The following is a 19476-nucleotide window of genomic DNA, read 5'->3' as shown; positions in this document are numbered from 1 at the left end:
AGAGGGAGTGTAAGATGAGCAGGGGAGGAGAGGCGGTATGTGGGGGGAGAGGGAGTGTAAGATGGGCAGGGGAGGAGAGGCGGTATGTGGGGGGAGAGGGAGTGTAAGATGGGCAGGGGAGGAGAGGCGGTATGTGGGGGGAGAGGGAGTGTAAGATGGGCAGGGGAGGAGAGGCGGTATGTGGGGGGAGAGGGAGGGTAAGATGGGCAGGGGAGGAGAGGCGGTATGTGGGGGGAGAGGGAGGGTAAGATGGGCAGGGGAGGAGAGGCGGTATGTGGGGGGAGAGGGAGGGTAAGATGGGCAGGGGAGGAGAGAGGCGGTATGTGGGGGGAGAGGGAGGGTAAGATGGCAGGGGAGGAGAGGCGTATGTGGGGGGGAGAGGGAGGGTAAGATGGGCAGGGGAGGAGAGGCGGTATGTGGGGGGAGAGGGAGAGTAAGATGGGCAGGGGAGGAGAGGCGGTATGTGGGGGGAGAGGGAGGGTAAGATGGGCAGGGGAGGAGAGGCGGATGTGGGGGGAGAGGGAGGGTAAGATGGGCAGGGGAGGAGAGGCGGTATGTGGGGGGAGAGGGAGGGTAAGATGGGCAGGGGAGGAGAGGCGGTATGTGGGGGGGAGGGAGTGTAAGATGGGCAGGGGAGGAGAGGCGGTATGTGGGGGGGAGGGAGTGTAAGATGGGCAGGGGAGGAGAGGCGGTATGTGGGGGGGAGAGGGAGGGTAAGATGGGCAGGGGAGGAGAGGCAGTATGTGGGAGGAGAGGGAGGGTAAGATGGGCAGGGGAGGAGAGGCAGTATGTGGGAGGGAGAGGGAGTGTAAGATGGGCAGGGGAGGAGAGGCAGTATGTGGGGGGGGAGAGGGAGGGTAAGATGGGCAGGGGAGGAGAGGCAGTATGTGGGGGGGAGAGGGAGGGTAAGATGGGCAGGGGAGGAGAGGCAGTATGTGGGGGGGAGAGGGAGGGTAAGATGGGCAGGGGAGGAGAGGCAGTATGTGGGGGGGAGAGGGAGGGTAAGATGGGCAGGGGAGGAGAGGCGGTATGTGGAGGGAGAGGGAGTGTAAGATATCTGGGCGCTGCGGTGTATGGAAAGTGAGTACAGGGGCAGAGGAAGCCGGACACGTAGCCTCCTTCCTTTTCATTCGTTACAGTTTGTGACGAGCTCGTCATTGATTGGCCATTACGTCACCGGATGGCAGAGCTTTCGGAGGCGGGGCGCTGTCCCATAGGCGGGAGGACAAGGGAAGGGCTTTATGTGGAAGCGGAAGTGATGTCAATGCGGAAGTGTAGTGTTTGTGGAGCTCGAGGATGGCGGTGTGCGTCGGAGGCAATGGCTGGGTTGGTTCGCTGCTGCTGCTCTTGGGGCTACTGCAACTTCAGGCGGTCAGCGGGGATATGACGGATGGGAACAGCGAACACATGAAGCGGGAACATTCACTTATCAAACCATATCAGGGTGAGGAACATTAGAGGAAATGTAAAAAAGAGAGGAGAAAGCTGATGGGGTGAGGGAGGAAGGAGGGAGAGTGCCGATGTGGGGTGGGAGGGAAGAGTGAAAGGAGGGAGAGTGCCGATGTGGGGTGGGAGGAAGGAGGGAGAGTGCCGATGTGGGGTGGGAGGGAAGGGTGAAAGGAGGGACAGCGTCGATGTGGGGTGGGAGGAAGGAGGGAGAGTGCCGATGTGGGGTGGGAGGGAAGGGTGAAAGGAGGGAGAGTGCCGATGTGGGGTGGGAGGGAAGGGTGAAAGGAGGGAGAGTGCCGATGTGGGAGGGAAGGGAGAAAGGAGGGAGAGGCCGATGGGGTGGAGAAAGGAGGGAGGTGAGACCTCACTTGGAATACTGTGTATAATTCTGGAGATTGCACCTTCAAAAGGTTATAAACAGGATGGAGTCTGTCCAGAGGGAGGCTGCTAAAATGGTCAGTGGTCTTTGTTCTAGAGCATATGGGGATAGACTTAAAGATTTAAACATGTACACTCTAGAGGAAAGGTGAGAGAGGGGAGATAAGATAAAGACATTCAAACATCTCAAAGGTTTCCATGCACAGGAAGTGAGCTCTTTTCAATGGAAAGGAAGCACTAGAACCAGGGGTCATGAGATGAGGGTGAAAGGGGGTAGAGTCAGGAGTAATCTTAAGAAATATTTCTTTACAGAGAGGGTGGTCTTCCCGTGAAGGTGATGGAGAAAAAAACAGTATCTGAATTCAAGAAAGCTTGAGATTAACACAGAGGATCTCTGAAGGAGTGGTGGGAATTGTAAAATTAATTGGGTGTATGAGCAGACTGGATGGGTCTTTTTCTGGTGTCATGTTTCTGTTAGGGTGCTACCCCTGTAAGCATCCGAGGCATCTCTGCCTGGTATGAATCCCGACTGATCATGCTCCAGGTCAGGGGCCAACCTCACAAGCCTACTTGCCAGAATTCTTGGTAGAATTTTTATATCTGTTGTAAGAAGCTTAGGGCTATAATTTATCCTTTCCACCAACATTGCATTGTATAAAGCGCACACAGGTTTCACAAGTGTACTGCTGAATCTTTTATAAAAGCTTGCAGTGAATCCATCCAGTCCGAGGGATTTATCTGATTTTAAGGCCTTCATTCCTTGTTGGACTTTTTAAATATGTGTACATTGCTCATTTTCAGGTAGTTTCTCTTTGAAAATTTGCATGAAGTAACTTGCCAATAAAATTTCTTTCTCTCAGAGACAGAGAGAGAAACTTGGGAAACGGGGAGAAGAAAGAGGCTGGGAGGGAAATGGGAGGTCCAGAGGCAGAGGGACAAGACTGAAAGTAGCACCAAGGGAGAGAGAACAAGAAATAGGGGAAGAGAAATGCAGGATGGAGATTATCTTCCTTTTTTTCTGCCTTCCACACAGCTCTTCTTGGTGGTTGTTTTAGGTGTTCTCTGTTTTTGTTCATTTAGCATACATGAGTTTGTTTACATGTTATTTATCCTTTGTTAAAATATGTTTTATGCTTTCGATACCGTAAATCATGCCATCCTCATAAACCAACTCTCAACCATTGGAATAACAGGCACGGCTCTAGCCTGGTTCAAAACTTTCCTCAACAATAGAGGCTACAAAGTGAAAATTCACAACAAAGAATCTTCCCGACAGGACACTCCTGTAGGAGTCCCACAGGGTTCCTCCTTATCACCCACCCTGTTCAGTATTTACCTTCTTCCACTGTGCCAGCTTCTTACTGACTTAAAACTTAAACATTTTGTCTATGCGGACGATGTCCAAATAGTGATCCCTCTTAAAGAAACATTGGGCAAAACTCTCATATTGGGAATCCTGCCTCGCAAAAATTAATGACCTGCTCGCCAGCCTAAACCGTATCCTAAACACCACCAAAATGGAACTCATGCTAATCTCTCCAGAAATCAACCACAACGCCCCCCAAGCAACTCACTCTCCTCCCAAGTCAGAGACCTAGGAGCTTTAATTGATAAGATGAACATGAAAGCATTTGTCAACCGTACTACCAAGGACTGCTTCCACAAACTCCAAGTGCTGAAAAGGATAAAACCGCTTTTCCATTTCCATGACTTTAGAACAATTCTTCAAGCAATTATCTTTGCAAAATTAGATTACTGTAATGCTATCCTACTAGGTCTCCCTTCGTCGTACACGAAACCGCTACAGATGGTCCAAAATGCGGCGGCAAGAATCCTTACCAACACCAGAAGAAGAGACCACATCTCCCCCATACTAAAAAATCTTCACTGGCTCCCCATCCATTTCAGAATCATCTATAAGTCTATCACCATCATATACAAAACCATCCACTACCTTACATCACTCGACCTTCAACACCCTCTCAACCAACATAACTCTAAAAGACCGACCAGAGAAGCATACAGAGGATCCCTCCAGGTACCCAATACGAAATTCACACGACATATAACCCTGAGAGAACGGGCCTTTTCGACAGCTGGACCATCTCTCTGGAACTCCATTCCCACGAATCTTCGCCATGAACCTTGCCTCCCGACATTCCGAAAAAGACTTAAAACCTGGCTATTTAAACAAGCCTTCCCTGAACACTCCTAAATCTCACCTCATCTACTCAAAGAATGTATCCACTCCGGGCTCTGTAAATAATTATGATGTTAACTTACTTTGTCTTTCTCTCTCTTCTCCTAGTTCCATTACCCTTGTTCAATGTAACTTCATTTCCTATGCACTAGTTTCAGTTTTATTGTTATCCTGCACTCCTTGTTCAAATGTAAACCGACATGATGTGATCTTATCATGAATGCCGGTATATAAAAAACCTAAATAAAATAAATATGTATGTTATAGATTATGACTCTATAAATAGAAATAAATGACCTATCTCCCCTCTGCTTTAATTTTCTCTCTTTAATCCCTATAGGCTGTAGACACTAACTACCTTCTTGTCCTAACTCTAGGCGTTGGCTCTAGTTCAATGCCACTCTGGGACTTTGGAGGCAGCACTATGCTGACCAGCCAGTATGTACGCCTGACGCCAGATGAACGCAGCCGTGAGGGCTCTATCTGGAACAGAGTGGTAAGTAGATCTGGATGTAAGGGAAGAAGAATACTTTATCTGAAAACCATGTTTTACTCACGTATGTAATGTTATGCACATGGGACTTCTGGTGCGTTCATGTCTTTTGTGCCCGTGGCTTCAATAGTGATGCACATGGGTGGCAGCATGGGAATGCAAGTAGAGCCCTCCCCCATGGAGGATGCTTGTAGTACGTTTAACATAGGGTGAAGGTGTAGTGGGTGTGGGTAGCATGGGTCATGAGTTAGTGCAAGCTTCCTTATTTCTTGCAGCCTTGTTTCCTGAAAGACTGGGAGTTGCACATTCAGTTCCACATTCATGGGGCAGGGAAGAAGAACCTGCATGGAGATGGCTTAGCGTTGTGGTACACGAAAGACAGGCTCTCCCCAGGTACAGCACAGTATCTTGAATCCTCTGTGCTCGACTGCAAAAGTCACTCTCCCAGAACCGGAAGTCAGGGTGCCATGAGTGCTGGCCCCCTTCCAGGCATGCACTTTTGGGAGACCCATCTCTTTATACTATGGCTTAACCACCTTCCCTCTCCTCCCCAAAAGCCCTGCAGTACAACACTTGCTTGTCACTGCTGCCCCTACACTGCCATTCTCCGGCGTTTTGCTGTTTGTCATTGTTACCCTGCTCTATCACCCCTCCTGTTGCTGTGTTTTGCTGTCTCCTGCATGGTCTCTGTCTCAGTGCAAGTGTCTGTCAGAAGAGAAGATTGTCATCAGCTCCCTTTTCCTTCCAGGTCCTGTCTTTGGAAGCAAAGACAAATTTCATGGTCTAGCCATCTTTCTTGATACGTACCCCAATGATGAAACCACAGAGGTGAGAATCTACTGCTATCTATGAGATTCCTTACCTGCCCCTCCCCCGTTTGTCCCACTATGTAGGGCAAGCATTGTCTGCTCCCTTTAACCACATCATATTATTGATTTGTGATGGTGTGCTGCCATTCTAATACGTTGTGTCCTACTTTGGGCGGGTAATAAATCAAAACATCCAGACTGGATTCTGAGCCAGCTATGCTGCAGCTAAAAAGGTGACTGGCCACTTAGGAAGGGTGGGGGCTGCCCAGAGTCCTGCCCTCTTGCTGTGTGCTGATTGGTGGTTGTTTGTCCTGCCAGCGGGTATTCCCCTACATCTCAGTTATGGTGAATAATGGTTCCATGCAATATGAGCACAGTAAGGATGGACGGAGTGTGGAGATAGCTGGCTGCACAGCGGATCTACGCAACCAGAACCACGATACCTTCCTGGCTATTCACTACTCGCAGGGCAGGCTGACGGTGAGCTGCTGCTCCTTTCTTTACCTATTGTGGTCTCACTCTCTGGTTCCTCCTGCTCATTGATCAATCCCTCTTCTCTCCCTTTTCCATCACTCTGCAGGTGATGACCGATATAGAAGACAAAAATGAATGGAAAAACTGTATTGATATCTCTGGAGTTCATTTGCCCATTGGGTATTTTTTTGGGGCCTCTGCAGCCACAGGAGACTTGTCTGGTGAGCTGACTCGTAATTTGAAGTTGTTTCATGAATCGGTGGCTCTTGGGGTCCAGCTCTGCTCTGTTTTGCCTACATCTCAGCACTGCTCACACATCCTGAGTGTGCTTACATGGGATGTGGATGTTTTACAACATTTGCATGTCATGCTGAATCCTAAGCAGACTTTTCCTGCTCCCTGTGTTTGTCGCTGGTAGATATTTATTTTGATTTATATTCTGCTTTTTCAAGCACTTCAAAGCAGACTACATTCAGATACTGTAGGCATTTCCTCTCCTCAGAGGACTCCGATCTAATTTATACCTGAAGCAATGGAGGGTAAAGAGACTTGCTGAAGGTCATAAGAAGTGCAGCGGAATTTGAACCCTGGTTCACAGCCTGTTGCTCTCACTAGAAAGCTCTCTGCGATCCACTCAACTCCTTTGCTTAAAGTATTTTCAATTTTTATTTTATTTTGCCTGGGAGTTTCAATGTTAGAACAAAAAAATCAGTGGCAAAATAAAAACGAAACCCGAGGGCTTTATGTATAGGCTGCTTGTGATACTTCCATGACTTAAATTGATTCTGTCGCTGCTTCTTCTGGCTTTATTCTAAGTTATTCCCGTTGTCCTAAAGTATAAGCAGGTGTTGATATTTTTCTGGATTAAAAGATGTGCTCCTGATATGGCCACACCCCTTATTTAAGAAATCTTCTCAATTGAAATCACTCTTAGGCCATTATAGTAACATCGAAGATGAGCAAATTAGCCATCCAATCTGACCACTTTTCCTCTCCACACCTCGAGGAATACATGTAGGACTTCTGATTTTAGGTTTAACAATAAACAGGATAAATCACCCTAATGCAAAAAAATAAAACTAGCATTTATAGAATAAACATTGGAAAATCCTACATTCCCCCTAGTACTCTCTCACAATTCTTCCCTTGCCTGCCTTGGTCCTCCATTCCTGTTTCTGGGCCTTTTTGGTGATACCTACGGGTCCCTCCCCCAGTCTAGAATTCCTGATGTGATTTCCGAGATCCCTCAGAGGTAAGCCTTGGTCTGGTAGCCGGTTCCCGGCGTGGACTTAGCCCCCAGGAACGGGAGTGGCTGAGAGGCGGAGGTGAAGGTAATCTTCCCTCTCCTCCCGCAGTTCGGGAGACCGCCCGGCCCCAGACCGGGAAACACCAAGACAAGGAAGGAAGTCTCCGGTCTCTGAGGCTCTGACAATGGTGCAGATCGCCATCCGGCGTCTGTCCCATCGGGTTGATCAGCCCTGTCCGGGCTAAACCCCGATCTGGCTTGAGGGTCTGCCCACGTGGAGACCCTTCAGGGTGGTTGCCATCTTGCTCGAAGTGGTCGCCGGTGCCATTTTCCTCCTTGATCGCCATTCTATCCGCCTGAGCCGTGTGCACAGCGGCGAGCCAGGCGCATAACTTACCTATGCGCCACAGCGGCGCGCACATAGGTGCCGTGCGCACAAGTTTACGACTGCGCGCACAGCGGCGTGCGCATCTCCGTGGGCGCACATACTGGCTTGCACGCACATCTTCGGCGCACCCGGCCCGCATATCTAAGCCTCCCCGTGCGCGCACATAAACGCACAGACCGGGTTTTCAGAGACCCTACGCGCACAAACCATGGCACTACCGGCTAAGAAAGCCAAGGCACCGGCCCTCTGCCCAGCCTGCCACATAAGAGCTGCGCAGCATGAAGAGGCCACAGCCCTGTGTTTACAGTGCGAGGTGGCTCTGGGAGAACCAGGGCAAGGCCTTCCCCAACCAGTACAGGAATCTGGATCCACCGATAGTACCCCGGACCTCTCTATCCCCAGCTCGACCCTTCCTCAGATGGGGCCCTTGGGGAACGCCGCTGGGTTCAATATAGACCCAGGAACCTTTTCCTGGGTGGAATTCTTTAAAGGTCTGCAAACCTTTGTCCAGATGCAACTGGTGACACAGCCACAGCCTCCACCAGAGAACCCTAACCTCCCAGGTCCTTCTCTGCCTCCCAGAGACATGCCTCCCCCAGCCAAAAGCCTCACCATAGGGGACACAGACACCGCGGAGGAAGATCAAGACTCCCTGGAGGAAGGGGAAATTCCTCCAGGAAGGCAACCTTACCGAACCATGATGCGCTTCTTCTCCAAAGACGAGTTATCAGATCTCTTGTCTCTGAGCCTGAAGACGCTGGCCATCCCAGGCACAAGCTCCACAGCAGAACCAAAGATGAATCCTCTTCTGGTCGGGCTCAGTCAGGCCTCCTGCCATTTCCCATTGCTGCAGGCTGTACAACAACTGATCGACCTGGAATGGGATGCTCTGGAGGCCAGTTTCAAAGGAGGACGGACCCTAGAAGCCCTATACCCACTGGAACCCTCAGCCAAAGATCTCCTGGTGTTTCCCAAAGTGGACGCTATGGTCTGCGCAGTCACAAAGCGCACTACCATTCCAGTCGAGAGAGGAGCGGCACTCAAGGATGCCCAGTACAGACGTCAGGAATCCATCCTTAAACAGTCATTCGACGTCTCAGCTATGTCACTGCAGATTGCTGCCTGCTGTGCCATGGTGACACGTGCCTGTTTGTCACTTGCCAGGAATGCCACCACGCCCATCAACACTAGAACCAGCAATATCCTTCATTACGGATGCGACCTCCGACCTGGTGCGCGTCTCATCCATTGTGGCAGCCAGAAGGCAACTCCGGCTCCGAAGCTGGTCAACCGACGCAACTTCAAGACAAAACTCATGAGAATGCCCTTTAAAGGAGCCCTCCTGTTCGGAAGCGAACTGGCGAAGTTAGCCGACAAATGGGGCGAATCCCCAGTACCTCTGCTACCGGAGGACAAGAACAAAAGAAGCTAACGCCCCTCTCCCCAAACATCTAAGGGCAGAGGATCACAGCGTTTAGACCATACAAAAATACATACCAAGCACCTCGCCCCGCAGGCAGGGGCCAGTCCTTTCGGAACAAACACAACAAGAAGGGAGCCGGCTCAGACCCAGGCCCCAGCCGCACCCCACAATGAGAATCAGCTGACCCACCCTCAGGAAGAAGCCATAGGGGGCAGACTTGCCCTATTCTACCAAAGATGAGTCAAGATAACATCGGACAAGTGGGTCCTAGCTATCATTCGAGAGGGATACTATCTGGACTTCCACAGCATCCCTCTGGACAAATTTGTGAAATCCCCCTTGCCACGTCTCTTCCAAGTGGATGGCAGTGGAAACTACACTGACCAAATTGCTCGCCTTAAAGGCCATAACGCCGGTGCCTATGCACCAACAAAATACTGGGCCCTATTCCATCTACTTTATCGTTCCCAAGAAAGAGGGAACGTATCGACCCACCCTGGACCTCAAGTCTGTCAACCGCTACCTGAGGGTATCACACTTCCGCATGGAAACCCTACGCTTGGTCATAAGGGCGGTACAGCCGGGAGAATTTCTGACCTCCCTGGATCTGTCAGAAGCCTGTCTGCACATCCCGGTCCACCACATCATCAGCGCTTCTACCCTTCACGATCCTTGACCACCACTACCAGTTCCGGGTGCTATCTTTCAGGCTAGCCACATTCCCCCGGACATTCACCAAAATCATGGTTTGTAGTGGTGGTGACACTGAGGAAAGAAGGAATCTCGTACATCCATATCTGGACGATTGGCTGATCAGGGCAAAATCTCTAGATGAAAGTCATCATGTGACCACCAGAGTCAAGGAATCTACTAGAGAACCTCGGGTGGGTTGTCCACACAACCAAGAGCTGCCTGCAGCCCTCCCAATCTCTAGAATACCTGGGAGTCCGGTTCGACACCAAACAAGACAAAGTCATTCTTCCCCCTACAAGGAGAAGAAAACTGATGAGCCAATTGCAAAATCTGCTAAGAGGTTCTCGCCCCAAGGTATGGGATTACCTCCAAGTCCTTGGCCTCATGACATCAACCCTGGAAGTGGTCCCATGGGCAAGAGCTCACGTGCGACCGCTACAATGCTCCCTACTGTCATGATGGAACCTGATGTCCCAGGACTACTCTGTTCGCCTCCAGCTACCGGAGAAGGTGCGGACCCAGCTTCAATGGTGGCTACAAGAAGACCATCTGAGCAAGGGAGTAAGGCTATCCCCATCGACCTGGATCTTGCTCACCACGGATGCGAGCCTGCAAGGGTGGGGAGCCTGCTGCCAGGAACTGACGGCACAGGGGCAATGGGACAAGGAGGAGTCGGGATGGAACATCAACCAACTAGAAGCCCTGGGCAGTCAAACTAGCCTGCCTACAATTCAGCCACATGCTCCAGGGTGAATCTGTTCAGTCATGTCGGACAACACCACAACAGTTGCCTACATCAACCAACAGGGAGGAACCAGAAGCCAATAAGTGTCCCTGGAAATAGACCCCCCTAAGGACATGGGCGGAAGCAAACCTTCAAGGGATCTCAGCCACCCACCTCGTGAGAAAAGACAACGTCACTGCGGATTACCTCAGCAGAGAGAGTCTAGACCCAGGGGAATGGATGCTGTCAATCACAGCCTTCCAGTTGATAGTAAAACTGTCGGGGAACACCCAGCCATGGACCTTCTGGCAACCCGGTCCAACGCCCAAGTTCTTCAGCTGCAGCGAGAACCACAATCCCAGGGGATCAACGCCCTCGTCCAGACCTGGCCACAGGAAGACCTGCTGTAAACCTTTCCTCCATGGCCATCTACTGGGCGGGATTATCCGCAAGATAGAACACCACAAGGGGGCTAGTACTTCTAGTGGCCCCAGACTGGCTAGAAGGCCGTGGTACGCAGACATGCGAAGACTGCTGGAAGGGATCCCCCTGTGTCTACCTCCACACAGGGACCTGCTCCAGCAAGGACCGATCCTCCACGAAGACCCCAACTCTATTCTCTCTTACGGTCTGGCCATTGAGAGGACTCTCCTGAAGAAGAGCGGATACTTGGGGGCAGTGATTGATACATTGCTCCGAGCATCGCAAGTTCTCGATGTCTTCTGACCTACATGGAATATGGAGAATATTCGAAGCCTGGTGTGAAGACTGCGACATCCTTCCGTGGACAGTCAAAAATCCCCACGATCCTGGAATTTCTGCAGGAAGGATTACAGAAGGGTTGTCCATCAAGGTTCAGGTGGCCGCGCTGGCCTACTTCAGGGCCAAAGTGGAACAGCATCAGTCTATCTCCCATCCAGATGTCTCCCGCTTCCTGAGAGGGGTCAAGCAAATTTTGACCACTACTAAAGTGGCCGATACCCCTGTGGAATCTCAACTAGTACCGCGGTCTGTCCCTACGACTTCTGACCTTGAAGACTGCATTCCTAGTGGCAATATGTTCGGCTTGTCGTATCTCCGACTTCAAGCACTATCCTGTTGGGAACCTTTCCTCAGATTCACACTGAGATCCATACAGCTACGCACGGTCCCCTCCTTCTTTCCAAAGGTGGTTTCGCATTTCCACCTAAACAAAACAATCTCGCTGCCATCCACAGATGAGCATAAGGACTCTGAAGACTCTCACCTTCTTCGCCATCTTAACGTCGGCAGACTCCTAGTCCGATACCTGGAAAGATCGGAATCCATACAAAAGACGGACCACCTATTCATCCTTCACAGCGGGAAGAAACAAGGGGAAGCAGCTTCGCGGGCAACCATAGCCCGCTGGATCAAAGAAGTAATCAAGGCGGCCTACGTAGAGGCAGGCAAGCCTCCGCCCCTACAAGTCAAGGCCCATTCCACAAGGGCCCAGGTAGTGTCCTGGGCAGAAACCGTCGGGCGGTGACGTGGTCCTCCATCCACACCTTCTCGAGGTTCTACCGCCTGGATATTCAGGCTGGTGAGGACACAGCATTCGCAAGGGCAGTACTAAGTGGGTCACGGGCAGCCTCCCACCCGGTTCAGGAGTAGCTTTTGTACATCCCATTGGTCCTGAGTCCATCTGCTACACGCTAGGAAATGGAGAAATTACTTACCTGATAATTTCGTTTTCCTTAGTGTAGACAGATGGACTCAGCATCCCACCCATGGCTGCCCCCAAAATTCGGAAACCTCAAGAGCAAGACAAGCACGGGTAAGCCGGACTTTACCCATAGTTAAGACACCTATATTTGCCAGGTGTCTGTGTTTCTCGGTTGAGGGCACTGGCTGTCTCCAGCTAGAATTCACATCAACCACTTCAAGTTGATAATGAAGAGCAGAGCTTCCTGCACGGGTATATCTAGTGCTGACGTCAGATTGAAATCTGACTCCTTCTCCAACTGCTATCAGGAGCACACTATACCCATTGGTCCTGAGTCCATCTGTCTACACTAAGGAAAAGGAAATTATCAGGTAAGTAATTTCTCCATTAAATGTGGTGGCCACAGCACATGGCGGGGATATTAGCGCCATGTATTTACTTCTGCTCTTGATGAGGGTAGAAGTCTGCAGAAATCTATTTTTAGGCCTAAAGCGTCAGGGTGAGGGGTCTAGGTACACTGGGGTGTGCAGGCTGAAGAAACCAGAGGGCTCTGGATGATATAGAGTTACGCTGGCTAAAAGGGATGGAACAACTCCCTATGAAGAGGGGCTGAACGGGTTGGGGCTCTTCAGCCTGGAAAAGAGATGACAGGGGATATGATCGACATTTATAACATCATTAGTGGGGGTGAAACTGGGGACGATTATTTGCCCTTTCCAATAGTACTAGGACTCATGAAGCTAATGGATAGCACTTTTGGAATGAATTGGAGAAGATATTTTTTCACTTGGTGTACAGTTGGACTGTGGAATTTGTTGCCAGAGGATGTGGTGCATCTTTTTATTAATGCCAGCTGCATTTAAAAAAGGTTTGTTCAAGTTTCTGGAGGAAAAGCCCGTAAAGCACTATTAGCTACTGTTTATGCCAGTTATAAGTAAGAAGGATTGGATCTATTCTTTGGGATCCTGCCGGGTACTTTAGAACATAAGACCTGCCATACTGGGTCAGACCAAGGATCCATCAAGCTCAGTATCCTGTTTTCAGCAATAGCCAATCCAGGTCACAAGTACCTGGCAATTACCCAAACATTAGACAGATCACAAGCGACTATTGCTTATTAATTACCATCATAGCAGTTTATGGATTTATCCTCAAAGAACTTATCTAAACCTTTTTTAAACCCAGTTACACTGACTGCTGTAACCACATCCTCTGGCAATGAATTCCAGAGCTTAACTATGTGCTGAGTGAAAGAATTTTCTTTGATTTGTTTTAATTTTTTGTTTTTTTGTAATTTCCATTCTATAGTTTCGCTGTAAACCGATATGATGTCTCTACAAATATCGGTATAGAAGACTCTTTAAATAAATGAGCTACTTGTTAACTTCATGGAGTGCCCCCTGGTCCTTCTATTATCTGAGAGAGTAAATAAGCAATTTACATTAACTTGTTCAAGTCCTTTCATGATTTTGTAGACTTCTCTCATATCCCCCCTCTGTCGTCTCTTCTCCAAACTGAACAGCCCTTTAGCCTTTCCTAATAGGGAAGCCATTCCATTCCCCTTATCATTTTGGTCGTCGTTCTCTGCACTTTCTCCAGTGCAGCTATATCCTTTTTGAGATGCAGCGACCAGAATTGTACCACAGTATTCAAGGTGTGGTCTCACCATGGAGCGAATACAGAGGCCTTAGACATTTTCCTTTTATTCACCATTCCCTTTCTAATATCCTAACATTCTGTTTGCTTTCTTGATCACCACAGCTCACTGGGCCGACAATTTCAATGTATTATCCACTGACACCCAAATCTTTCCTGGGTGGTAGCTCCTAATATGGAGCCTAATATCGTGTAACTACAGCAAGGGTTATTTTTCCCTATGTGCATCACCTTGCACTTGTCCACCTTAAACTTCATCTGCCATTTGGATGCCCAATCTTCCAGTCTTGCAAGGTCCTCCTGTAATGTATCACAATCTGCTTGTGATTTAACTACTCTGAATAATTTTCTATCATTTGCAAATCTGATCACCTCATTCATTGTACCCCTTTCAAGATCATTTATAAATATATTGAAAAGCACGGTCCAAGTACAGATCCCTGAGGCACTCCACTGTTTACCTTTTTTCTACTGTGAAAATTGACCATTTAATCCTACTCTCTGTTTCCTGTCTTTTAACCACCTTGTAATCCACGAAAGGACATCGCCTCCTATCCCATGACTTTTTAGTTTTCTTAGAAGCCTCTAATGAGGGGCTTTGTCAAACGCCGTCTGAAAATCCAAATACACCACATCTACCGGTTCCCCTTTATCCACATGTTTATTAACCCCTTCAAAAAAAAATGGAAGCAGATGTGTGAAGCAAGACTTCCCTTGGGTAAATCCATGCTGGCTGTGTCCCCTCAAACCATGTCTGGATTGGTCACAGCTTGATGGACTTTTGGTCTGACACGGCATAGCATTTTGTATCTTCTTAAAGATATTTGGAAGCTACAAGAGGCAGAGCCCACTCACACTCTCTCTTCCTTTGCTGAGGTGCCCATAGGGCTAATCCTTCCCTAAGGCCTTTACCCCAAATATCTGTATTCTAGCTCGGCACTGGAAGACACCCAGCTGGCCTCTGTATTACCCCAAATGTCGGTATTCTAGCTCGGCACTGGAAGACGCCCAGCTGGCCTCTGTATTTCCCCAAATGTCGGTATTACAGCTCGGCACTGGAAGACGCCCAGCTGGCCTCTGTATTACCCCAAATGTCGGTATTCTAGCTCGGCGCTGGAAGACGCCCAGCTGGCCTCTGTATTACCCCAAATGTCGGTATTCTAGCTCGGCACTGGAAGACGCCCAGCTGGCCTCTGTATTACCCCAAATGTCGGTATTCCAGCTCGGCACTGGAAGACGCCCAGCTGGCCTCAGTGTTCTTTTCCTTTTCTTTCCATGAATAATGAGAACAAGAATGTGCCACATTATTTCCTCTTTTCCTCTTTCTGATTCTACTGCATTGAGATTGAGAAGTTCTTGGGATAGGGAGGGTTGGGAAAAAGTCCTATTCTGGAGCAGTTTCTTGCCAATTTTGAAGTCTTATGATGGCTGCAACACTACTTTGTTAAAAAGTGGCTTTACCCGACCCTACCAAGCATGTGCCCAGCGCCTCATCATCCGCTTACATTATCTGCACTGAAGCTGTACCCATGCACCTTTCCACCAAATAATAACAAAGAACAATCTTCCTGTACTGGTAAATAAAATAATGCATTTTATTTACCTTTTGTCTTACCTTCGGGGTTGGCGGGGGGAATTCTTCTGCCTCTGGGTAAGGTGGGATTTGGGCTCCTCCCTCGGGAGGACACCACCTTTTCAGCTAAAGAAGACAATCAGTCCCTCAGACAATAGCGAGAGTGAATAAATTACCAGATCCCAGGCACTGCATGCATACAATCCACTGGTTGCAGGTCTGGTCTTCAGGCCCCCGGCCCCTAAGAGAGGCTCTGGTAAGAAAATCTGGTAAAAGGGGCTCACGTTAAGAAACCTGAAGAATAGGAAGGCACAGAAGAGAAGATGCCAGCAAGAAGAAAGTAATGCAATAAAGTATGAACCCCTCCCAAAAATGTACAAAATAAAATGTCAACATTAAAATATACTTAAAAAGTGTTACAGAAATAACCTTTGAAAAAATACTAACATAAAGACAAAAAAAATCAGGAAAGAAATGTTATCAACATGACCATGTTTCAGTGAATTATCTGCATCAGGATAATTCAAAAGGTTACAAGGGACAAATAAAAACTAAACTACCAACAAGACAAAGATAAACAGTGCAAGAAGTGCAAAGGTGTTACTTGTCCAACACAAGCCTAGATCTGTCAGGGAAACTGGCCAGGAGAGAAGAATTTCAGTGCGGACGATCTGCTACACACGTAAAGAGAGCGTAACCTAAACAACTATCAATTGGTTGAAGCCAAAAGTGAATGAAAGTACGACCATCTATACAGCGTCTCTCAAAGTAAACTTATCTGAAGGAGCTGACTGACATGATTTTGTACAGATTTGATATTTCATGTGTTTGCTGCCACTTTTTTGTGTGCGCCTGTCTCATTTACGCTGTAAGGTGTGACTCGCTTCTCGGGAACAGGCAAACACGTCACTGCATACAACAGAGGATTGAGAAAGCAAAGTCACAACACTCATGCACAGAGGGACAGGAAACGCCACACAGAGGCAGCACCATCTATGAAAAGACAGCATGAATCTCCTCCACCAGCTGCAGGGGCATCCTTGCTAGTTCTCTTTCTGATATGCAGGAGACAAAGTATTTTCTTCTAACCCTGGACCAGAAGCCTCCATCTTCAGGAGTGTGGGTGGGTCTGAGAAGCAATCCCACCCCCCAAAACAACTGATGCTTATCAGTCGAGTGAATGCAAGAGTATTTGTCTAGAGAAAAGCAGCACACTGTCGCAGGATGTGGGACTCTACCAGCCACCATCTCTCACGCTGCTGAGCTACGTGGAAGGGGTTGCAAGGCCAGAACAGCAGTGCAGGAGGTGTCCTGAAGGATGATGTAGATGGAAAAAGCTTTTTTTTTTGTTTGTTTTGTTTAAGCCTAGGCCACAGGCCAGCAGTTGCTACCCCAGGGCATTGGCGATTACTTTTCTGAGTGTGTGAGAATAGTGAGGTGAGTAAGGGCTTTCAGTGAGTGGGAGCAGGGTATGTCTCGCTGCTTACCCTCGGATCGGGCTGATAGCATGGCTTGAGCATGCTCAGTGCTGGTTTCCTGCTTTCTTCTATAGGGGACTGACATCACCAGAGCAACTTTGATGTCTGAAATTAGAGAATGAGGCAAAGGAGGGTATTGCAGAACACCTCATTAAATGCCCATCTTTGCTCCAGCTTTGAAAAGCAATTATTTGTATCAATCATCCTTCAGTCCTCAATGGGTGGATTAACAACCAAATGAATTGTATAAATATTGTGCTGCTATTGGAGCTTTAAACTTGCTAAGCTGACCCTGAGCTGCTGAATGATAGGAATGTCGAGATGGTGTTTGTAACTTGGGACATTGAGCTTAATACAGTTTTTGTTTTAACAATTTTTCTTCTATTGTCTTGCTGACTTGATATTTCTGTCTCACTCAGATAACCATGACATTATCTCCATGAAGCTGTTCCAGCTGATGGTGGAGCATTCTCCTGAAGATGAGAGTATTGACTGGACCAAGATTGAGCCAAGTGTCAGCCTGCTGAAGTCTCCAAAAGGTGCCCCCTTTGAGGCTGTCCCGTGTCTGTGTGTGCCTGCCAGCGTCCTCTCTGCTAGAGCATTGCTCTCAGGCGCTCCTCTCCCACAGTATCACCCAGCCCTGACTTGCTTATAAAGGCTTCTCATTCTCCTGCTGCTGCAGGGTTTCAGGTACTGGGTCTCTGCTGGGAGTGCAGGAGGAAAGCAGGCGAGAATAAAGATGTGGCTAATAGGAAACTTCATCCTTCCCCCCCTTTTTTTTTTTGTTTTTGATAGAGTGAGGATATTTATCTTCATTGTCTGCTGATGGATTAATGGTTTTTTTTCTCTTTCTTTCTTTCCAAGATAATACGGATGACCCTACAGGGAACTTCCGCAGTGGACCTTTGCAGGCTGGAAAGTTTTCCCTTCTGCTGCTTTGTGCGCTGTTGGGGCATTATTGTCTGTGCTGTGGTGGGGGCTGTTGTTTTCCAAAAGCGACAAGAGAGAAACAAACGCTTCTACTGAAACCCGCTGCAGGAATAGGAACTCTTTTTTTTACATCCTGACTGTTTCAAAGATTATTTTTAAAAGCTATTTCAAGCAAGATAATATTTTCATATTTCTCAAAGGTGGCTGGAAACAGGGCAGATTTGGGGCATGCACTGGACACGTGGGGCATGATTCTGGTGTAATACAGGCACAGATTTTTGAAGACCAGAAGCCTGTCTGCTTTCTGAGAGACTGGAATTTTATTTTTCATTTTAATCTGTTTTTGATTTAAAGTTCAGGATCGACGTGAAGCGAGATCAGAGGTAGGAAAAGTTTGCAGTACAATGGAAGAAAATAAGATTCTCTGCTGAGACAGAGTGCGAGGAGGAGAAAACGGGGGGTTTGGTTTGGCCTCTCTGATACCGGACCTGGGACTTGGTAATTTACCGAAGAGGAAGAGGGTTTCCTGGGGCCCCCGTGGCTGTTTACTGCAGGAAGTTTTCTGGACCTCAAATACTGCCAGGATGTACCTGGCTTTAGGACAGCTTGGTGCAGTGATTCTGAGTGGGAAATAATGGTGATGGGTAATAGCTCACTCCTACTAGGTACAGAAGGAAGAATAGACATTTTGCCTGGCTTTTGAGGCTGGAGTTTTGCAAAAAGTGGGACACGCTGGGCACTTTGAATACTTTCAGCTGACTGCTCATGCTGTGTCCTCTGTGCAGTGTTTCACAGGAGCAGAATAAAGTGAAACATTTTGATGTTAAATCATCCATTTTCAAATTTCTTGAAGAGTTCCCAGGAGTTTGTGCCTGTCCTGACACTGGATCTGATGGGTCCCTTTTTAGCTGTGACATTGCATGGGCTTGGCTTGTGGCAGTGTTGCCTTTGGCTCATCCACCCCAGTTTCTGTTCCCTGGCCGGTTGAGGCTGGTGCTTCTGTGCAAACAATATTCATGGCCCCTGGGCGCAGGAAGGAAGGGAGTTGTCACTTCACAGTGGTGATGCCTAGTGGCCATATCCAGGGTACATGCATACATGGGTCTGTGGATCCTGGCACATAACCATCACTGTGCTGCCTAAGCTACAGGGGAGGGTTAAAAGAAAATGTGGAAATGCTAGGAAGTTGTGAAGGAAGCTCATGATGCTGGGCTTCCACCTGATTACTGGTTCCCTTACGTCAGTCGCTCTTCAAGATCTCCAGCGTGGATGAGGAGATCAGGGTGCTGACCCAGCATCTGCAAAGTGATCTTATTCAGATTTGGGAAGCCCTGCATTAGAGCTTGGCTCCAATTAAACTGGACTCTAAGAGTATGAGTGGTCTCAGCAGGGCAATAGTCCCCCAACCCTTCTTCACTCTCCCTTCCCCATCAGCGAGTCCCCCTCCTAATGAAGTGGCAGGAGGAGAGCATTCGTGTCCTCTGCCACTTTGACCCTCGCAGGACCCCCTCTGTAAATGTGCTACAGCCAATGTTGCCCCATTCTATGGAAACGCTTTCTGATACTCTTCCTACCAAGGCTTCCCCCAGAAGTGCCAAGGTAATGCTTAAACCATTTTAGAAGATGTGTGTAGTGATGTTTACAACCCTCTTGCTCAGGCTGTGTACTTCTGACGTAACTAACGGTACACAGTCCCCTCGCTGGATGGAGTTCACTCTGTTCTTAGTGCCACAGTGCCCTCAGTCCCATGTTTTGCCTGTGATTGCTTTCCCAGCAGCTATACTGCCTTTATACAAGGCTGGAGCTGTGGTCTGATGAAGATATAGTAAAATTGTGTTCAATTTGACTGTAAATAAAGGAACTGTGCATTAAACGGAA

At 48.5% G+C, this 19476-nt stretch overlaps 1 protein-coding gene across 1 annotated transcript; it reads left to right on the top strand.

Moving 5' to 3' along the window:
• The first annotated feature begins 1256 nt into the window (after nucleotides 1-1256).
• Nucleotides 1257-19476, top strand: LMAN2 (lectin, mannose binding 2). The gene is given in 9 exon segments (XM_029583643.1): nucleotides 1257-1444; nucleotides 4405-4523; nucleotides 4796-4913; nucleotides 5269-5348; nucleotides 5648-5809; nucleotides 5910-6024; nucleotides 17088-17207; nucleotides 17533-17618; nucleotides 17620-19476. Coding segments are annotated over 9 exon segments (1023 nt in total). The 5' UTR covers nucleotides 1257-1296; the 3' UTR covers nucleotides 17695-19476.

This window comes from Rhinatrema bivittatum, chromosome 18, assembly GCF_901001135.1.
Source record: "Rhinatrema bivittatum chromosome 18, aRhiBiv1.1, whole genome shotgun sequence".
In the NCBI taxonomy this organism is placed as follows: domain Eukaryota; kingdom Metazoa; phylum Chordata; class Amphibia; order Gymnophiona; family Rhinatrematidae; genus Rhinatrema; species Rhinatrema bivittatum.
Note: the sequence above shows the minus strand (reverse complement) of the source record. Positions and strands in the feature narration are given on the sequence as shown.